The sequence below is a fragment of the Lynx rufus genome, unplaced genomic scaffold (genome assembly GCF_022079265.1).
Source record: "Lynx rufus isolate CCGP_SWC_20201006 ecotype Redwood Valley unplaced genomic scaffold, mLynRuf1.p SCAF_2, whole genome shotgun sequence".
NCBI lineage: Eukaryota > Metazoa > Chordata > Mammalia > Carnivora > Felidae > Lynx > Lynx rufus.
In genome coordinates, this window is record NW_025814834.1 from 194,667,643 (window position 1) to 194,689,932 (window position 22,290).

General features: G+C 44.1%; 1 protein-coding gene across 3 annotated transcripts in view; it reads right to left on the bottom strand.

Annotated features, from left to right (window-relative positions):
- Nucleotides 1-607: 607 nt before the first annotated feature.
- THRAP3 (thyroid hormone receptor associated protein 3) overlaps nt 608-22,290 on the bottom strand; it is a 74,126-nt gene continuing 52,443 nt past the window's right edge. Inside the window, exons 3-12 of one of the 3 annotated variants that reach the window (XM_047082273.1) lie at nt 20,906-21,073; nt 15,407-16,312; nt 13,149-13,862; nt 12,036-12,208; nt 11,172-11,283; nt 10,053-10,137; nt 7,902-8,089; nt 4,873-5,068; nt 4,302-4,445; nt 608-2,204 (exon numbers count right to left, since the gene is read on the bottom strand). In XM_047082273.1, the coding sequence (XP_046938229.1) occupies nt 1,983-2,204; nt 4,302-4,445; nt 4,873-5,068; nt 7,902-8,089; nt 10,053-10,137; nt 11,172-11,283; nt 12,036-12,208; nt 13,149-13,862; nt 15,407-16,312; nt 20,906-21,042 (2,877 nt within the window). In that variant the 5' untranslated portion in view covers nt 21,043-21,073 and the 3' untranslated portion in view covers nt 608-1,982. Of the gene's footprint in view, nt 2,205-4,301; nt 4,446-4,872; nt 5,069-7,901; nt 8,090-10,052; nt 10,138-11,171; nt 11,284-12,035; nt 12,209-13,148; nt 13,863-15,406; nt 16,313-20,905; nt 21,078-22,290 lie in introns of all 3 variants that reach the window. The other 2 variants (XM_047082274.1, XM_047082275.1) reach the window with 2 other exon arrangements.

Consider the following 22,290-nt stretch of genomic DNA (forward strand, 5'->3'; position numbering starts at 1 on the left):
TGTCCCTGGAAGGCACGTTACCCCCACAGCCCCACCCCAGGTCAAAGGAGGAGGGCAGAGACCCCAGCTTCCCGCCACCTGGCTTCTTTGGTTTCATAAAACACCTCCCAGATTCTCCTTGGGAAAAGGGCGAGAAAAAAAGAACTTGAAGAGCTTCCGTGGCTCCTGCTCAGAGCCAAGCTCAGAGCTAGTAAGGGCTGAAGTTTAGGGTCCATCTGGCGCGAATCCCATCCAGGCTGGGCTTTCAAGTAATCTTTCTGCTCAGTGGTGAACACGGAAGGCTGAACCTGTTGTCCACGACCCGTGACCTTTACCCCACCACTTTGGAAGCCAAAGTCCTTGCCCATAACACAGGGAAAAAACCTAGTTCTCTTGGGGTGTCCAAGTTACAGGATGATGCAAAACCACTGGGGTGACGAGTTACTAGCCAGCAAAGGGTGGCAGTCTCCTCCCAGAACAACTGGGCACGGAGCTGATGAAGAGACTGAGCAACAGTCTGGGCCCAGCCCTCACAGACATTTGTCTTTCAGCTGCCCTGAAGCTGCTGTGGCAGGTACCCTCCCCCCCTCCCCCCCCACACACTAAGGGTGACAATGACCAGAGTCCATTTACATCTGCCTTCTTCATTTATTTATTTATTTGCAGGAGGAGTTGAAACAAATTTGAAGGGTGTTTTCATTTTTTCCCCCTAAACATGAATCATTCAAGTAAAACCAACTTAACTATAGAAATGTAGCAAAGTAAGGGGAAAGAAGCACAACAACCCAAGAGGCAAAGGTTGGGGGTGGGGGGAAGAGGTGGGTGCAGTCCGCATATAACATATGCATAAATGCCATATGATTCACCTGCTCAGGACCGCCTCCCCAGAAGGCAAGCACAAGGACCCATTTTAAGAGGATGTTTTCCCCCCAAACATCCAAGAATGTTTCAACTTAAAGCTTAAGGTTTTAAAAAAAAAAAAGGAAAAGAAAAAACAAACCCCCACAAACCACTCAGCCATAACCACCTTCCTTAATCGATCATAGGAGTTTCTTTTCATTTTATAAAAAGATTAATAAAAAATATTGAAAAAATTATTTTCTCATCTTATATTTGTAAAGATAATAGAATTCAGAAGTTTCTTAGAAAACAGACCAGAAACTGCCGTCCAGTTTCCACCCCTGTTGCTGAGAGGATCAGCAGGACTACAAAGTTTGGGATACTGGAGCTGCTGGTGGAGAATGGGATGCCCAGCCCAGAAGAAATCAGAAAATATTGGGGTGTGGGGGGGACGTGGGGTATGGTTAGCAGCACACCATCGGATACATGGCTGTGCAGAAAAGGGGAACACAAGGTGGTCAGAAAGGCCTTGAACTCCTCCTCGACATACAAAACCAATTTTTACAAAGATCCAAGCAGTTTGGTCCCAAACTGAGGTGAACACTTCAAAGTTTATTCACATGCTTTGTTTTCTCTTTGAAGAATCAAAGTTGCCCAAATTAAATCTTTCTGCTATGGTTACTACATATGCCTAAAAAAAAAAAAAAGAAAAAGAAAAAAGAAAAAAAAGGAAGAAGAAGGGCTTTTAAAATCAGGATAAGGGAGAAGAGATTGAAAATCAAATTAGTCCTCTTAGCTCCAAATGAAATTAAGAACAAAACTGTTGGTTTCTAATAGGGAACAAACCAAAATCCAGGTATCGCTCTCCCCTCCCTACCCCAGCCCCCACCCCGCACACCAACAACAAATGAGAAACACAGCTAAAGCCCAATGTGTTGTGTTCTGCTCCAGAGCTGGGCCCAACCCCCAGGCCCCTCAGCCGGCCGCCTGTCCAGTGGGACTTGGCGCCAGGGATGCTTTCGGCGGTGATATAGGATTCTGCGTGGCTGGGGGGTGAGGGGGGTGGGATTTTCGCAATCTTGAGGCTTCTCTGTTTCGCTCCTCACCAGCCATCTTCCCAGCGCCCTCTCTCCCCTGGGCAGGGGCTCCCATCAGAGTGGCCCCTACTCAGTTGTGGGCTGTAAATTGTCCTTCTCTTCTCGGTTCTCTGTCCCACTCTCGTCGTCTTCAATCTCCCCTTCCTCCCCACTGAACTTGTCATGGGCCCATTTGGGGCTGGTGCTGGATTTCCGGAACATGAACCGGCCTCGACCCCGGGGGAAGGCTCCTCGGCCCCGACCCCGGCTCACCCACTTGTCACTGCCTTCGCCTTCACGGTCATCATGCTGAGAGGAAGGAAAACTGCCATCAGTACTGGAGCAAACAATCATGGCCAGAGCCCTCTTCTCATCCAAATGTGACTCTCAAACCAACCTTTTGCCCCACCCCACCGTTTGTTCCTTTTGTGTCCTCATCCCTGTGCCCTAGTCCAAAAATGCTACTGATTCAGATCCAAGACGATCTTCCTGTTGTGTGCCTTAGGAATTCTAAGGCAGTGGCTTGGGGGCATTATAATAATGATGATAAAACCCTCACTGAGCACTGAAAGACCTTCACACCCATGACCTCATTTAATTCTCACTTCTACCCTCCTATCATGATCACCCTCCACCATGCAAAAGAGGAAGGAAAAAGGCTTAGCAACTTTAGGTGACTCCATGTTATTTAATACACCATCTCTCAAAGGACAGGTCTGAGAAAGCCAATCACACCAAAACATGAAACTATGTCTGATGTGGGACATCAGGCAGCTACCAGAGGAAGTGACAATACCTCGCTGGGATGTCAGCTTTTCCCACCCGCCCCACCCCCCCACCCCAACCAGCCTGGAACAGGAAGTGAGAACAAAGGCAAATGACTTGGTCACAGTGTCAGACCTTTAAGTGGCAAAGGCAGGACCAGAACCCAGCCTCCCATCTTCTATCCCCCCTTTAATTTCATGCAAAGAGGCAGTGTGGCTGAGCAGAAAAAAAACACAGCCTGCATCTCAATCCTGTTCTGATGATCTCATGAGAGAAGGAGGCTCCAATGAAAGAATGAGAAAGCATTTTGAAAACTAGAAGTTGGTGTTCCCTCATGAGCCGCATGGCTTCAAAAACTCCAAACCATCACAAGCAGGACCTCAGGCTCCAGGGGTCAACTCAGCTAAGGGCCAGCTGCGTATTACCAGGGCTGCCTGTTCAACAGCCTAAATGCATGAGCCAGCAAGGCTCCTTCAGAAGGCAGATGGGAGACAGGGAGAAGGGCTCTAGATGGACTTTAATCCTTCTCCTATAGCAGGGCCACTCCAGCACTGATCCTAGGCCACACCAACTCCTCCCTGGAGGGTCCAAGGGTCCTCTAGGAGTCTCAACTCAGCTCCTAGCAGCCCCAGAAAAGTCAAGTTGGCTGTACATAACCATCTACAAAACATGTTTCCTAACTGTGCAACTGACAATACACACCAACACCAGCCCTTCTTGTGGGTGATGAAGCCTTGGCTGCAAGTTTACTTTGGTTACAACACTCAGCGTCACGTGCTGGGACCTAGGCCTGCTAGTGATATATAGCAAGGCGGAGAGAACTTACTCACTGGCAAGGTAATCCAGCCTAGAAGAGCCCCAATATGAGGGAGACAGGGAGAGCCTGGGAAATGCCTGCTACTTCGGAGTGACCAGAAGCTGAGATGAAAGGAGCCCAGTGTCATTTCATTCTGGAGACAGATTCCCCTCCCTCACAGAGACCCTGTGCTGTCTTTTCTATCTATCTTGCACGAGGGAGTGAGAGTGGAACTGCAGACTTGGGAGAGGGTTATGACTCCATCCCTGAATAAAGGCTGGAGGGAGGCTGAGGTTGGGTTAGCAATTAAAAAGCTCACAGACCTATGAGGCACCTGGGTGGCTCAGTTGGTTAAGTGTCTGACTCTGAACTTTGGCTCAGGTCATGATCTCACAGTTAGTGAGTTTGAGCTCCGTGTCGGGCTCTGTGCTGGCAGTGCGGAGCCTGCTTGTGATTCTTTCTCTCTCTGCCCTTTCCCTGTACGGTCTCTCTCAAAATAAATAAATAAACTTAAAAAAAAAAAAAAAAAAAAAAAAAAAAAAAAAAAAAAAAAGCTCACAGACTAAAAAGGCCAGAGCAAGCCTTCTTGTTTATCCTAGAATCCATAAACCTCTTAGACGATAAAACACTTCTGAGGCCAGGACCAGCTCTCAAGAGAACACTCATCTTTGCCGGCACTGTGCTGTCCCTCAAGTACAAATCCCCCCCCCCCCCCCCCCCGCCATGCAATATGTCTGCACACGTATTTAATCACATTCTGGACAGATCAATTAAAGCCTTGGTATCAGCTACTGTGTGTGCCCAAGGCACTGCTCCGGCCCTTCCCGCTTATCCCAGACACCTACCAAGTAATACTTCTTGCTTTTGGGTGTGTACTCGGGGTCCCACTCCTCCTCCCGGGTTCTCTTTTGAAAATCATTGTTGCTGTTATTGTTGTTGTTACCAGAGTAGTTGCCTCTGCCCCAGCCTCTCCCTCTGGCTCGAAATTGCTGTGGCATAAGTAGGGAAAAGGAACAAAGGACTCTGTCAGGAATGGAGAAAAACAACTCCCTGCCTTCTGTTCAAATCCTGTTCTAGTGCAGAACAGACAGCAGTCCTCTGGTCAATCTGCTGGTCAAATGGTCTCTAGCTCAAGTCTGGAGCCCATACAGAGAGGACCGCATGGCACAAGGCCCTCCCTACAGACACAGCAGGGACTCAAGGTAAGTAGGGGAAATAATGAGGTCAGAAGCCCCAAGAGGTTTTCTAGGTAAGAAATATAAGTAAAAAGAAAAAGCTTAAGGAAGAGGGGAACCACAGATTCTGGGATCTATAGACTGAATTCCTTGTATCAAGGACAATAAAACTAGTATTTGGATAAACAAACAATTGGGAGGAATAGGGGCTCAGAGAAAGGGAGAGGGGGCAGGATCTTACAAAGGTCCCTCGAGCTCTGCCTCCTCTTTCACTTGGACCCACGAAGTCTTTGGTCCCCAGTCTGGACTTGTCAAAGCCTGTGGTGCTCTCTTCCCTCTCCTCCGTCTCTTCAGTGTATTCTTCCGCTTTGTAGGAGTGGGATGACTGGGAGGAAGAGGAGGATGACCTGGACCGGTCTCGCGCTCTCCGGTGCTTCCTACGAAAACAGAAGAGCCAGGGATTCAAATCACCAAGCTCCAGGGTACAGCCCTTGGCTGGGGACTCACTGGTAAGAAGCACAGGGCAATCAGGAACATATCTGTGATGAAAACACTGAAGACACTGAGTAACCTCAAAACACCCAACTCACCCCCAACTTACCCACCCAGGGTACCTAGGAGGCCTCCTCTCAGTTCTGTGGGTCATGTTCAGTGACAGGTCTATGTGTCAGCCTGTGATGAACATGGGACATACACAGAGAAGGAACAGAACACAGCCCATGGCCCCGTATAATACATTTGCATGAACTAGAAAGGCAGAGGAGAGAACACTGCATTGCAAGCCACGATGTATCTGGGACTGGGACAGAGGCTTAATATATTACCATGTGTTTAGTGCTTTACATTACTTTTATTTCTCATAGGAAGAACACTACTGGCCTAATTTAGGCCTGTTCGAGAGACTGAACAAACAATATGCTTCAACACTTCACAATGACATAGCAGGTGAGTAGTGAATGGCGGCTGTGATTATTCAGTATTATTTCTCCCACTTTATAGACAAGAGATTCAGGGTGACAGAGCTGAGCAGAACTGGGGTTCAAACCTAGCTCTAATTATACCACTATCCCACATACCACCTCTCACTGAGCTCAAACAGGTTGAGTTATTAAAACACAGGATCCGGCAAAACTCTTCCCAGAGTTACTTCCCTCCCTTCCCTTCATCTGAGAGAAATTACAGACCAGGGCAAATTAGCTTACTACAATGAGTCACCGTCTATGGAGAAGTCGGTGCCAGCCCTGCCATGTGCTAGTGGGGGTTATTGGCTGCCTTTAAGATGGCAGAAAGGCCAGGCTCCCAGGAGTAGAGGACACTTAGAGGTAAAGGCCAGCCAAGCGCCAATAACCTACTGCTATCCTCCCTTCCCATGTCCTCCTCCATTTCGCAAACAAAGCACCCTGCTCCCCCTCCCACTACATTCGACATTTGAGAAGCTCAAGAACTTAAATATTTAAATCCTAGTGCCTCTTTCTAGCATTTACTCATAAATAGGGGAAATCTAAGTTATCATCACAGGATTTTTCTAAGAGGTTTTAAAAACAAGATCCCAAAAGGCCTCAGACTGGAGTCCCAGCATCACTTTTATTACTTGTGTGATCTTGGGTTAAGTTGTTCTTCAGTCATTCAAGAAACCGTTTTTGTAAACTGAAGAGTGATGTGATATATATATATATTTTTTTTAATTTCTTTTAATTTTTTTTTTTTTAATTTATTTTTGAGACAGAGAGAGACAGAGCATGAGAGGGGAGGGGCAGAGAGAGAGGGAGACACAGAATCTGAAGCAGGCTCCAGGCTCCGAGCCGTCAGCACAGAGCCCAACACTGGGCTCGAACTCAGGGACTGTGAGATCACGACCTGAGCCGAAGTCGGATGCCCAACCGACTGAGTCACCCAGGAGCCCCTGAAGAGTGATATTTAACGAGATTAAACATCTTTCTTCTTGCCCCAATCACAAAACACTAGGGTTTCAACATCACACAGCAAGTCAGAGGAAGAGGTACATGCTCCAGGGAAAGGAATCAGGATCAATAATCCAAACCCAACCCTGAAATGTTTGAGGGGTTTTGCCTCCTTTCCACCAGAAGCAGTGCTGAGGACTACTGGACCACCACATCCACTCCCTGTTGAGGACTATCAGGTCCCTTTGTCAGGGGGGGCAGCCCTGGCAAGTACCAGGGCTCCTGATGCACAAGTAACACAGTGGAAGGAAGAAAAAGTGGAACAGAAGATCTGAGTTTTGATGTCAGCTGATAATATGTCATTTCAGAAAAATCATTATAAGCTCAGCTTATCTTTCAAATGGGCAAAGCGGGTACCATACCAACCGTGCAACTTATCTCAAAGGATTGTTATCAGAAAATGGATAATGAAAACGCCTGCTGGCCAAAGTTCAGAAACAGCAAAAGTGGTGTTGCTTCATATGGGAATGTGTGGGGCCTCAATTCTACGTTTAATGAGACATGATTGAAAAGTCATGGAACTTTCACAGATGTAAACAGAAATGACAGTACCTTGGCATGAATGCTGCCCTATGAAGTTCAACAACGCTACCTTTGTTTAAAGAATATTTGGAACACCTTACTTGGAAGTGTCTGTCAAACTAGATCTTAAAGGGCATTTAAGATCAACAATCTTGGGGCGCCTGGGTGGCTCAGTCAAGTATTCAATTCTTGATTTTGGCTCAGGTCATGATTTCATGCTTCGTGAGACAGAGCCCCAAGAACCCCCTCATCATGCTCTGTGCTGACAGCATTGAGCCTGCTTGGGATTCATTCTCTCTCTCTCTCTCTCTCTCTCTCAAAATAAACATTAATGGGGGGGGGGAGGTAATGTTCTTAAAAAAAAAAATCAACAACCTTGTCCTATATTTAGTTTCACCCTATGTCTTTGACAAAAGTGTTACTATGAGCCAACAACTTTGAGCCATTTCTAAAACATAACCTCCCCATTAAAATTTGTGATGAAAAAGAATGTATCAAAGAAAATGTCTAAAATAACCCAAAAGGAATTCCCAAATGGTTTTCCACTCCATCCCTAGAGCCAAACTAAACACCCATCTCCCAGGAGGCCTTCTCTGGACAAGGATCATACCCCTACTTTGATGCAGAAGTTGTTTTCAAGCCAGGGACCTTACTTGACAGTTACAGGATATCAAAGAACAAACTGCTATCATCCCTAACCCTAAATGAAACTGTGGTATAGAGCCCAGAAGGAGCAGACAAGAGACCCCACTCAGAAGTCTGAATGAGGGAACAGGGGCTTACGTACTTCTGCTTCTTTGATCCTTTATGAGTTTTCTCTGTTTTCTCAGCTGATCTTTCCCTCGAGTGGCTTGAGTCTCGGGAATCCACTGATTCTCTTGATTTACCTCGTTTAAGATCTCTCTCCTTATGTTTTTTACGACGTTCAATATCAAGGCGGAGATCAACAGGATCATCTTTGTATTTTCCCTCAGTCTGCCAAGAGAGAAATCAAAATGAAGGTTTTTGGGATTCAGGGCTGCCAACTCAACCACCCCACAAACTGTGGTTTCCACTCCAATGGAGTGGTACAGAGGAAGCACTGGGAGTGTGAGGCACTGCACCCAAGCTTGGGAGGGATACAGGACGTCCCACAGAAGTCCCTTCCTGAGGGTCCCTCACAGAACCCAAACCAGTTCTCTGAAATAATGATGTCTACCTTCCGAAAATGCTGAACATTGATCTCGCCTTGTTTGCTTCCTCTGTGGCCCAGTAATGACTCTGGCTAGCCTACAAGCTGAGAAGGCCAAATTCCGCTTTAGAGGGTGGCTGGTTAGGCTGGCTCAGGCCTATAGTCACCACCAAGAGCGGAAATGCCTGTGTCGTGTTGTCCTTCCCTACCTATGCTGTAGCAGCCACCATGGGTTTATGCTCTCCTTGGAACTGGCTCTGAGCATGCAGCCCAGCAACAGAGCATGGGACACTTCAGCAACCTTCCAAAATGCTTACTTACAATGAGAAACAGCTTTAGAGAGGGAACATCAAAAACCATAATGGAAAATTCATGAAGTGACAATACCAGGTTGAGATTTATTTTAAAAAAGAAAAAAGCAGCAGAAAAAGAAAGCAAAACCCCGTTTTTGCTGACTTCCTAGGAAGTCGAAGCCTCAGGGCACATGCACCGCAGATGGACAGCAGTAGCACTGTGCGTCCCAAACCAGGGCAAAGGCTTTCGACAGCTCTTGGGACACTCAGAGCAGAGGGCAAGGTGGATTCAGGATCATTAAGCACCAGGATTTGCCTCATGGGAAGTAAAACTTCCCTAAAAGAGGAAGGAATGGGGAGCTGACTCTGTATTAACACTGCACTTACACAAACTACTAAGCCTTTTGCCGAAATAAGTTTAAGGTTTATTTTTATCATGTTGGTTTTGAGAGGGAATGGGGCCTCTGCACCCTCCAAAGACAAAAACAGAACAAAACAACAAAACAAAGGCAGACGCTGCTCCCTGAGGCCGTGCACCCCCAGCACCTCTATGGGGTCAGCTCTGCGAGGCCTTGAGGACCAGCTCTCTTCTGCTGTTTCAAAGCCTTGCATTTCACATGGTTAGTGCCGAGCTGGGGGAGTACCGGGGGGTGGGGGAGGCGACAAATGGAGAAAAAGAAAAGGGGGTGGGAGAGAAGACACTGTGCCAGAGTGCTTCTCATCACATTCAACTACCAGGACAATTCTGTCCAGAAGACTTGAAGATTAATATCTTTAGAAAAGGTTTCAGCAGCAATGGAAATCTTTAATTTTAAATTTTAACTGCATATGTGAATGAAGGTCAATAAACACTAAGACTTAAAAAAAAACCCAAACCTATTATTTCACAGTAAAAAGACTGCATACAAGCTTTAACTTCTTAATAACTATGTTTGCGTGCACATCATTGCAAATGTAGCTGGGCTATCAAAATAATGTTTAGCTTTTAAAGTAACAGTAACCGACAGATGATAAATATGGTACAATGTTAGGAAAAAAAACTGGACTAGCTGTTTAAAACAGTCTACCATGTTAAGATATGAATATTTCACTCTCCTCTGACATGCATGTCTTTTTGAAATCATGGTTGGAAATAGTGCATGTAATATAGTTGATTTGATAATACTTACAAGCAGAAAAATATCACAAAAAGTTTCTTCTCTCATCATGGGCACTTGTTCCAAAACTCCTCTCTTTTTTTTCTCAAGCTCACCTCAATAGACTTTGGGGTCATTTACCATATTCTAACCACTTCACAAAGGTTGTTGATACATTTAATAAAAATTAACCCTTTGTAGTTCATTTTTAGAATTATGCCCATCCTTAAAAGAAAAACACAAACTTAAGTAGAGAGTAATTTAAACAAACACATTTCTGTCAAGTTCATGCCCAACGCACTCATTTTGTTGGAATTACGATCAAAGCAACAGTTCACCTTGTAGCCAGGTTCCCGTGGGCTTTTCATTTCGTCATGAGCCAAACCATGTTTTCTGAATGTACTGGGAGAAATGTCTATCCTCCTAAAAATTGAAAACAGAAAAAAGGTTTAATATCCCACCGTATGAATACAGTAGTGGTAACATTTTAGTTCATAAGCTGGGCAACAGAATCATAGGCATTCTTTTTCATTATGTTTCCTAACTTAGACACATACATTATTTACATTCTTTGCTTATATGTTTATACTCTCCCATAGGTGTGTCCGTGAGCACACAGGCGCGTACACACAACATACGCACCAACCTCTCAAACTCAAACTGAAGAAACTTCTCATTCCTTCCCAATACTGTTACAGCCAGGAAGAAAGACTCACCTACACCCACACCTTTTATCTCAAATTCACATCAAGACTATCCATGCCCTGCTAACCTCAAAGAGCAGTTTTCATCTTGGGAAGAAGAATATAATAGCCCATTATTTACCTATGAGATTCGGTCTAGATGAGAAAACAACGGCCTGGCACGTACACACACCCCAAAGACCCTAAAACCCGAAGACTGTTGTAGAAACAGCATTCTCCTACCTACCGCAACAGGCTCAAGAGCGGACTATTAAGAAATTGAAGATACGGCCAAGTTTGTTTCTAGACAAAGTCCGTAACTGCTGAATATACAGCCACAATTGAATGTGATACTCTAAAACTGCTGGGCTTTTAAACCCTTTGACACAATTCTGCAAGCTCTCCCACCCACTGCAAATTCTTCCAAAAGAAGTAGATATATGGAACACAGGGGTTGCTTACAGAAAGTGAGCATTTACTCTGCCTATAGAAAGTTCACAGTGGTCACAGGTTACTATTTGTCAGCTCCCAACAATACAAGGATTCATCTATATCAAAAGGCCGGTCTTCCTCAGGCCCAAAGTGAGCAACCATAGTCATTAAGGCATGTCCTTTCCACTCAAACAACAAACGCCCACTGCTACCCTAGAGTCTGGAGAGTGTTTACCCTAAACCCTGCTGCTAACGCACCTAATGTTGATAAAAACAAGAGGAGTTTATTATCTGATGAGCAATCTTTTATGGCCACCTCCAGTGTAAGGCTGAAGTCCTCACCTGTGTATCTCTGGGCTTTTCTTGTTTTTAGCCGCCTCCTGCTCAGTTCCTCTCTTTAGGTATTTAGTAAAGCGCTCATGCAATGTCATTCCTGAGGACCCAAAGTGATGCTCTGTGGGAATTCAAAGAACACGTTATGCTACCAAAGGCAGAATATTCAACTCTTCTGCATGAACCTGTAGCCAGAGATGTGACTCAAGTCGTCAAATACACGTAACAAACACGCTGAAAAGAGGAAGGAAAAACGGCTGGTTCAGACACGATCCAATGTTGGCCAATGGGTTTCCACTATATAAGTCCCTTGTCTTAGGACATGGATACAAGGAAACCGAGAGCTCACTTCTCTGTGAATCACAGCACCAACTCCCACTGGAGTTTAGATTTCAGGTAGAACCTGTAACTGGCCCAACCTAGCTTCTGTATCACTTCTCTCAGCCATTCCCAACCTGCCCACCTCAATCTGCCCAGGAAATGGTAGAATAATGTGGGGAAGAAATTCACACCACAAAGTCTCTGAGAGATCTCTACAGGCTTTCATCTGCTAGAAAGGAAAAGACAGAGGTGCTGGAAAAGCCACTTTTCATACTTCCTTCTGCCAGCATTTTAAACCTTACATGAAGTATTTTACCTATTCTCACGAGCACAGGTTACTATAATTTCGAAATGTTCAAGTCTGTAATTACAAAATGGAAACTCCTCCTCGGAAGGAATTTCCTTCAAGCCAGTCCCTAGCTTCAAAGGCCCTTTTGATGAGATAAAGGGCCCCAAAAGGTTCCCTTAGTCACCCACTCATCCTTCTGCTTATAGCAGAGGAAGCTAAGCACGCAGAAAGGGAGGCTCAAGCAGGCTGGGGTCTGCACTCACCTTTAACATGGTGAACAATGGTCACTATATGCTGGGCAAACAGTTCAGAGGGGCTCCGCTGAGATTGAGCTGACTGTATGTGCTGGAAAATGGAACGAAATTCCTGTTCCTTTTTGTTGCTATGGACTAGATCCCGACAGAGCTTGCGTTCCTGAGCCAATAAGCCACTGGGTCTGAAAAAGAAACATAGGGAGGCCCCGTGTAACAAGATATACAGGAAGTCAAAACACTCAAACCCTAAAAATACAATGCTTTTTTTTCCTCAGTAGTTTTAAATTTACCCACAAAGTTCCTTTTTGCTTCCTACCCAAGTTCAAAGTAATTTCAATGGACCATAACTAGGGAAAAGGGCATCCAAAATCTCTCTTCCCTTTTTTCACTGGGAGTCTTTGAGAGGAACAAATGGTCAGGGTAAAGTACTGAACATCAGTAACTCTGTTTTTGGAGTCGCTGCTGGTTTTAACACACACAACAAATTGAAAAGTATTTAAAAGATCAACTAGCTTGCCCAGCCAGGGCCACTCAGTGAAGTGACACAGTGACGTGGGAGGTGCCTGGAATGCTGCTCAGGCAGACTTCCAACTGGCTGTGCGGTTCTCACACCAGGTATAAAACACAGTCTGGGCCTTACCGTTCTTCCCTGAAGTTCTGCCAACACACCCTTCTTCCACCCAAGCCCCAACTTTAAAATTGCTATGTTATGTGATGGAGGTCTGTAGTAATAACTGACTCTGGTAACCAGCATGGAAAAATGGATTCTGGATGGCTCCACAGGCAAAATCACCTTAAGCACATTTAAGGGGAAAAAATGGGATGACAGGGGATATGGGGTAGGGTAATGGACAGAGGTCAAGAGGGGACCCAACACCCAGAAAGCCAGTCACTGAAGACTGCAAAGATGCTTCACCACCCCTGTGATACTGCCCCCAACACATAACTCCTTAATGACACACACTTCTCCACTGAACACAGGTTGACGTATCAGCTATGAAACTTGGATAGCACAGGAAATACAGGAGGGGCCTGTCCTGGTTCCAGAACATCCTTAGAGAGAGGGATAAGGAGATGCCCCTTAGACCACTAAAGCCCTGAGGTTCAAGGACCACACCTCACCTGGCAAGGTCCTCATCAAAAGAGTCCATCCGGACATTGACCTGGGCCTCTCGAGTAATAGAAAAGGAAGACTTCCCTGAGGAAAAGTCTCCTTTGGCTCCTAGCTTCTCTCGGCTCTCAGAGGTCTTTCTCGGGGGAGGTGAAGAGCTTTTCTCCTGGACTGCTTTGTAAGCGGTCACTCGGAAATTCTTTTCAGGCACAAACCCCCGGTGCCCACTTTCGGTTCTCTTGGGCCCTCCCCGATCCTCCTTTTTGGATCTCTCTGAGAAAGATTCCTCCTCCAGCTCCTCGGTTTTCCTCTGCTTTTCCTTTCCTGGAGGCGCATACACCAGGCCCTCCCATTTGCCGGACTTCTCCTCCTCCTGGTTTTTGTTTGCACCTGCTATAACTTTCGACATAAATTTGGGTTCATCATCAAACTCTGATTCCTTCCTTCCCTTTGCTTTGTCTTTATCTTGACCATCCATGTCCTCCTTATGGAAGTCAGCCATCTTCTTCTCAAAGTCATCTCGAAGCTTATACCTTTTGGGAGACTGGCTACCCCGAAAAGACTTTTCAGCATCAGTTTTGGGAGCAAATGGATCAGATTTCATTTTCGCATCACCCAAGCCCGTGTCAGAGAAGCTCCCTTTTTCTTTCATTTTCTCTTTATCAGTGTTTGTTTGTTTCTGTTCCTTATCTTTTCCGTTCTCGGTCTTCTGCTCTTCTAGGTACCTAGTTATAAAACACAAGGGAGACACAAAAGAGGCTTCTTTAAGCAACCTGATCTAAAACAGCACCATTCTTTTTTTTTTTTTTTTTTTAATTCTCTGAACAAACATGTCTTGTAGATTCGTGTTACCAAAGGACTTTCTACTTGGTTACTTTCTAGTAATTTCTAAAAAGTGGCCCTTCACAGATCTATGAACTTGGATGCCATTTAAGAGAAAAATACATGGCCCATGGAGTTGTATGTTACAAGAGCAACCAAAAAGAAAACAGCAAAGGTAATTTTTTAGGATACTAAAAAACAAAAACCTACTTACCTGTAAGTGGTCTAGGAAAAAAAAAATTAAGGTCTTATCCAACCTTCACTCAGTCACTTAAAATCTGCTTTCAGCAAAGTTAACATAGAATGTTCAACCTTGGACTGTTTTGCTTTTTATACAACTCACATTTGGAAATACAAGTCTCAAAAGAGACTTCATGTTTGCTTCAAGTCACCTAGAAGATCTAAATATGAAATATACTGCGAACACAAATAAAAACAAAATACAAGTTAATTGGGGGAAGAGGGCAAAAACCATCCTACTCGTTCTTATGGAAAAGCAGAGCTCATCCTTGAGTCTCCTAATGAGACTCCCAGTCCTGGCAAGGAACCACACTTACACTTTAAAGCAGACTCACTGAAGACTGGAAAGTACAGAGGCTGAACGTCTCATTTGTACCATTAACGAAGGAAGTCTAATCAAGTTATAGTTGAGTTAATATGGCAAAGAAGAATCAAAGGACAGCAGGGGCACCAAAGAATATGCTAATGAGACAGAGAGAGAGAGAAAAGGAGGGGGGAACCACCTGCCCGGTTAAGTACCTCTTGACAACCTGGTCCCAATGCAACTTCCCTGTTCTGTCTCTGCCATCCCAATCCATCCAACCACACAAAGATTCAGGTTCCAACTCACCATGTCCCCCACAGCAGAAGCACAGTCACGTCCTCTCCTAACACACGCAACCTGGTTAGCTTCTACTGGGACACACACCCACCTTGTGATTTTAAAACAAGGGCTTCCTGGACTAAGCCTCAGGCTTTCCCATTTTGCCCAGTCTCCTCAACTGGAGGGTGTGAGGGTACAAGGTGTAGCTCTTCATCATCATGGGCTGATGCAGACTGATCACAGTAGATGGTGGGTCCTACAGGGTCTAACATCTCCAATGGCCCGCTCATTTTGGCAAAGACCATAATTTTTTGATAGGTGACCCACAAAACTCTGTTCTCTGGCTTACGTTGGTAGAATCCAAGGCAAATTTTAAATGTGAAAACATCATTGCAGAGCAGTCTAAAGAAACTTTATGCTACAATACAAATTCAGGGAGGCAGGAAAGCTAGAGTTAAGCTAAAGGTTTCCTTGGGTGATGCTTTTCAAGGTTGCTACTGCAAAGTTTAGGAAACGGGGATTACCTTATTACCATTAATCAGAGCTCTAACCTAGATCACATTACAATTAAACTGCCAGCTGGCGAGATAAAAACACAACCAGGAGAGGAAACGAGACACTTGCCTCTTTGTATAGGCTGCTCCTCCTGGAGCAGCAGCCTCCTCCTTTTGAGACGAGCCATACGTGGAGCCAGTGGCCGGTGGACTCTTACCCACAGGGCTCTTTTTGGATGGACTCAAGGACCCAGAGCCATGATCGAATGGACCTTGGTGTGTCCCGGCCTGGTACCCAGCACCACTCTGCAGAGTTGAGCCCATCTGGGACGTGCTGGAAAGTGGAGGGCTAGGTTTTGGCACAGGGCTAGGACGGGGTGAGCGCCGCCTCACCACCACAGACTGGAGCGGGCTTTTGAGAGCAGGGCTTCGCTCCCGGGGACTCAACTCAGAAACTGCAGAGGCCCGTGACGCAGAACCAGCAGTGTATGTGGTGGCATCTGGCCACGGTTTCGAGCTGTCAGATGCTTTTGTGTCTTGAGAGGTGCCTCCAGAGAACGTCTGCTCCTTGGCCTCATCTCCTTGGTTATCCCCAGCAGCCTGAGACGGCCGGCTATCCTTGGAAGAGGACTTTTTCTCCTTTGCAGACTTGCGCTTAGAAGATTCAACTCGGCTGTGGTTGGAGGAAGAACGAGACGATGAGGAGCGCCTCGACCTGTCAGAGGAAGACTTATCGGAGTTTCTAGAATGGCTCCTGGACCTCGGTGAAGGGGACCTTCTCTTTGGGGACCGGGATCGGGAACGGCCCCGACGAGGACTGTATGCTTGCCGGTAATTCTGCCAATTCGAGCGGTAGTTTCCATAGCCTCCTCGGTTATACTGGCCCCACGGATAAAAGCCTCTGTTGCGCCCACGGAAATAATAGGGCCTTCTATAGCCTCTGTTGTGACCTCGGAAATCCCGGTTCTGATATACTCTTGGATGATTTCTCTCTCTGTTATGAGCTGGAGAATATGATCTGGAACGAGACCTAGAACTGAAAAGGGGGAGGAGGGAAACATTTGAATTTTTGACACAAGCCTTTTATTTAAGACATCCCTGCCAACAAAGAGCTAACGGTTTGAGATCCTGTTCTTAAGTATTTTATTTTCAAAGAAAGGGCACAATTTAAATATCTGATCCCACTGCTGACCCATATGAAGTCCAAATACACAGATATGAATCGTTTTAACAATTACACATTGAGATTGCTTCATTAATATTGTAGCCCTTTTTAAATAGAAATGTGTTTCTACAATGCTTAAAAGAATAATGTTCTTAATGTAGTACACTAAACAAAATCATTTTAATATAGTATACACGTTGCTGAGAATTTCACATGGGATTCTACAGGTCCCTAAACCATTGGAAGCCAGGAAGAATGCAAGCTTGAATCTGCAGACAAAGGTCCAGACTAAATGTAGGTCCTCACCCCCTATCATGGTATAACACTCTATTCCTCATCCCATTCAGCCCTCTCTGTCTATGCAGGACTACTTCCTTAGATTCCACTAAAACCTTGGGTTGTAAACACACAGTCCCAACCAAAGAACACTTAAACAGGAACTTGGAGATGCTACTGCTCAGAGCTTAAAACAATTCACTGAAATCAGGTCAGCAAAAGATACAAAAATACTGTTTTTCTTACTGGGGACCTGGGGGCACCTGGGTGGCTCAGTCGGTTTAAGAGCCCAACTTCAGCTCAGATTGTGATCTCATGGTTTGTGGGTTCAAGCCCCACATCGGGTTCTGTGCTGACAGCTCAGAGCCTGGAGCCTGTTTCAGATTCTGTGTCTCCCTCTCTCTCTGCCCCTCTCCCCACTCAACTGTCTCTCTCAAAAATAAACTTAAAAAAAAATATTTACTGGGGACCTGGAAATGGTTTCATTTCTTAGGTGGATGACTTTCTGTTGTTGAATCACACGATCCTACCTAGGTGCCACAAGAGGGCACCATCTGACCATAAACACCCAAGTACACAGGAGGTTCAGTAAAGAAAATGACAAAACCAACCCATCTTCCTGCACCACCACCCACACGTCTTTCAAGTGAACCTAAAGCCAAGTGTTGTGTTCTTCATCCAACAATCTGGGACTCTAATTGGGCAAAAGGGCATTTCCAGAACCACAGGGATTTAACAGTAACCTGATTTTGTAAAAATTACATGTTTATGAATGCTAAGTTTGTCAATGACAGGGAGCTGTTTCGATCCAAAAGCCAAAGTTATCTGTTGGTATAAAAATCTGCTGGGGTTCTTGGACACCGAATGTGCCTTGTCAGTTATGATATACATCATTAACATAAAAGTATCTAAAATTACTAGAAAAAAGTCTTCGCAAAAATACTTTCTTTACATACAGTAGAATAAAAACCTTCAGTTAATCAACAGAATTTTTCATATTTGGCCTAACCAAAAACAGATTTTATTTGCTTGTTTTATAAATAACTCCATTTAGCAAATATGACATATCTTAACTAAACAAATGGTGTTTTTGAAAAGAAATTTATATTAATATATAGAAGATAAGAGTGGGATTGGTCTTCCCACGGTGTTCTTTATTCACCCAAGAACAATTGTGACTGGCAAAAACGTATCTTATGGCTGGTTGTTAACAGTTACTATTTAAGTACAATGAAAAAAAACTTACCTTCCATACTTTTCATTCGAAAACAGTAACAATATAAGAAAAGAAGGAAGAGGCGGATGCAGGCTATGAAAGTGTGTATGACCCGATTAAATGGCTATACTTGAGGGAGGTGATGCACCACCAGCACTAAGGAGGGTTTAATTCATGTCCCATCCTCAGAGGCTACTGCTGCTTCTGTCACCAACTACTAGTGCGGGCCCTGTGGCATACCGCATCCAAACCCCGCAGTCATTGCACAGATGCAAGAACATGAGTCTCTGCAGATTGCAAATGAAGTTATTTACAAGAAGTCACTTAAAAGGATACAGTCTGTGAAATACAAGGAAACAATCAATTTTCTCCAATTCTGTAGAACTCAGCAGTTAAGTTAATTTAAAGGCATGGTTTCTCAAACTCTCTGGATAGTATACTTTCCTTGTAGGAGAGGGGAAAAAAAGGAAAAAAAATCATGGAACAGATAAGCCAGAAATAAAAAGTGAACATCCAGTGGCAAATTTATCTGTTTCTAAAAAACAGAGATGTCAGACTAGAATCGAGTATAAAAACATGTTTTCCAGTGGAGAAATTCCTCCAAAATAACAATCTTCTCGGTATAAGATAGCACATAAAGTGGCTCTAGCCCTACCCCAGCACATACTGCCCGAGATATTTTTCCCTCATTTGCCAAGTCAGTGACCATGCCAAATAATCTGTAGAATACGAAGAGATCTGTCCAGACAGATCTGCCCGGAATCCCAGCTACCACAAAATACTTCAGAGCCGGTTAGCATTTTTCAATCTGGTTTGTGTGCGTTCAATTTTGTCATTCAGTTTTGGTTGTAGAGCCCTTGTTTTTGAGGCAATTACTTAATTTCCATCTACTAGATTAAGTTTTAAAAAAATTTTTTTTTTTTCAACATTTATTTATTTTTGGGACAGAGAGAGACAGAGCATGAACGGGGGAGGGGCAGAGAGAGAGGGAGACACAGAATCCGAAACAGGCTCCAGGCTCTGAGCTGTCAGCGCAGAGCCTGACGCGGGGCTCGAACTCACGGACTGCGAGATCGTGACCTGGCTGAAGTCGGACGCTTAACCGACTGCGCCACCCAGGCGCCCCTACTAGATTAAGTTTTAAAGTGTTACTCTCTTCAGAACAAACTGAGCTAAAGTGAAGTTGAAATGGCACTAATCAAAAGACTCTGGGGGCAAAGCAGGAGTAGGTTACTAAGAGTCTCTGCTCAGTCCCATGCCTTGACAGCAACTTCCTAAGGTAGATATAAATATATTTCGGTGGGTTTCCCTCTTCTTTTTTTCGGGGCTGGTGAAAGGTAGAAATTTATTTATACTGACTCTGACACAATTAAGCAACAGTCTCTAGCCTAGGGCTTGAACAAAGTTTGACCTAAAAATGCATGCCCAAAAAACATGGAAGAAGAGAGGGTGAGAGACTAGGACTCATTATCACAAAGTGTCATATTATCTTTAAAAAAAAAAAAAAAAAAATCTAGTGTTTCTTCTGTTTGAGGAAGAGACTGTATATTCTAACTTATAGCAGAATCATTAATAGCGGTACCTGGGTGGCTCAGTCGGTTAAGTCTCCAACTTCAGCTTGGGTCATGATCTCACAGTTTGTGAGTTCGAGTCCCGTATCTGGCTCTGTACTGACAGCTCAGAGCCTGGAGCCTGCATCAGATTCTCTGTCTCCCTCTCTCTCTGCCCCTACCCCACTAGCGCACTCTCTCTCTCTCAAAAATAAATAAGCACTAAAAAAAAAATATTTTTTTAAAAGAATCATTAATATTTATGCACACCAACTTTTTATTCACCCTCTGGTCTGAAATTAATTTTTTCAGGCAGGCCTCTCACAGATTCCATTTAAGATGTTGGGAGGAAAAAAAGAATCCCCCCAATTCCTTAAGACATTTTAGAAGTGTTTCACAGGACTACAGAAGTAAAGAACACAACTTAATAACTACTTTTCCTGAGGTTTATTTTAAATTTTGTAATCAATTCATTTAACAAAAGAATTCTAGAAACTTATGTGAAATAAGGAGTACAGGGCAGGGGGAGGGGGTCCAAGTGGTGAAGCTGAGAAACTACTTCCTTGCCTGGTGCGATTCTGATAACAAGAACGAAGCTGTGCAAATATCCCCCTTTGGTATTTAAATACATCAATATTCATGGATAGAAACTTGTATCTACAAAAAAGTTCTTGTCTGTTCACAAGAAAAAATTACAAGTTGTAAAGAATGAAAAACCCAACTCACAATACATGAAAAGAGGAAACGAGATGGAGGTTTTTCTAAGACATAACTGAAACCGGGAGACCCACTGAAAGATGTGAAACCTGACAGAATTAAAGAATACTGGCAATAAATTCAAAAGAATTATTTGTACACTTAGGCACAGAGATATCTACCAGAGTGATTTTTAGATAGTTTTGCTGTGTTTTACTAAATAGACACAACTTGTTAGTGACTGGCACATCAGATGTACACAAATGACTCCTGTTAAGTTTTTGTGGTTTAATTACATTATTGAATTAATGAGGCTTCTTGCCTCGCAAAGTTGCTCATAGTATTAATCCCCTTAGCTATCTTTTCTTTGGTGATGATGCATACAACCTTTTGTCCAAAGCCTGCAAAAATACCTCAGGAAGAAATCAATCACGTGTAGAGATTTGAAGCAAGCAGCTCAAATAAAACAAAATGCTCTTTCTTCCAAAGTAGATGAGAAACAGTACATGCTGGCAGAGGAGAAAAGGAATTAGGCAAACAGTATGGCAATCAAAGGTGATTTGGATTTGCAGCGTTTGAACAAACCTGTAATATCTGACAGCCCAACCCTCTACTTGAAGCCAACCCCCCACTCCATTTGACACTCACAGAGTCTAGCAAAACATCTTCAGAGACCCTCACTGACCGATACAATGGTTATCCCGATATACAATCACATCCCCTTACCTCAGCCTGCGCTTCCTTGAACGAGAAACAGATCGACTTCTGGACCGAGACTTCGAAAATGAACGAGAACGAGATCTGGATGCAGATCTTGAGCGAGAAGAGCGAGATCCAGACTTGGATTTGTTTGTTTTTGACATCTCTGAAGAGAGGGTCACTTTTCAATTACACCTAAAGTAGAAAACAGATGCAAACAAATGAGGGAATACCTTTGCAAACTTGAACTTCTCTGGACACTTAGAAACAATTGTTTTTTTTAAACAAATGAAATGACTGATTAAAAACACTGCCCATTTATCAAGAGGAATTTCTACGGTATTCACACTTCATTTAAAAAGATTTTTTTAGGGCCAGGTGGATGGCACAGTCGGTTAAGCAACTGACTCTTGATTTCAGTTCAGGTCTTCACTCTCGGGGTCACGAGTTCAAGCCCCATGTTGGGCTCTGCCCTGGGCATGAAGCCTACTTAAAAAATAAATAAAATTTGGGGGGGAGGGGTGCCTGGCTGGCTCAGTTGATGGAGCATGCAACTCTTGATCTCAGGGTTGTGAGACTGGGCCCCATGCTGGACATGGAGCTTACTTTAAAAAGTTTTTTTATTTTTTATTTTTTTTTAGGGAAGGATTTCTAAGCAGCACAATCCCAAACAAACCAAGCCACAGCAGCAAATGGAAAATCTGACCTGTAGCTCTGACTTGGAAACACAATAAACCACTTAACAAAGTGAGAGGAGCTACCAATGATTTGGTACACATAATCTTTTTTTTCAATAAGCAGACAAGTTTTTCAGACTAAGTCAGCTGTTAAAAGTATTGAGAAGACCTGGGACAGGTTTCCCAATTCTTTTTTTTTAATTTTTAATGTTCATTTTTGAGGGAAAGAGGGAGAGGGAGTGGCAGACAACAAGAGACACAGAATGTGAAGCAGGCCCAGATTCTGAGCTGTCAGTACAGCAGAGCCCGATGAAGGGCTTGAATTCATGAGCTGTGAGATCATGACCTGAGCCGAAGTCAGACCCTTAACCAACAGCCACCCAGGAACCCCCTGGGTTTCCCAATTCTAAGAAAAGAAACTCTATGCAATGATGTCTTGTTACTGAGTGTATGGCAACATCTGACCATTTCTCTACTCCCTAGGCCTTAAAGCCACGGGGCAAATCCTTAATATTTCATTCCAAGAAAGAGGCTTAAAAAGTGTGCAAGAACAACACAAAATGGTGTTGGGAAAACTGAACAGCTACATGCAAACGAATGAAATTGAATGACTTTCTTATACCATACACAAAAACAAACTGAAAATGGATAAAGGACCTAATAAATGTGAGACTTGAAACCATAAAAATCCTAGAAAAGAGCACAGGCAGTAATTTCTCTGACGTTGGCTATAGC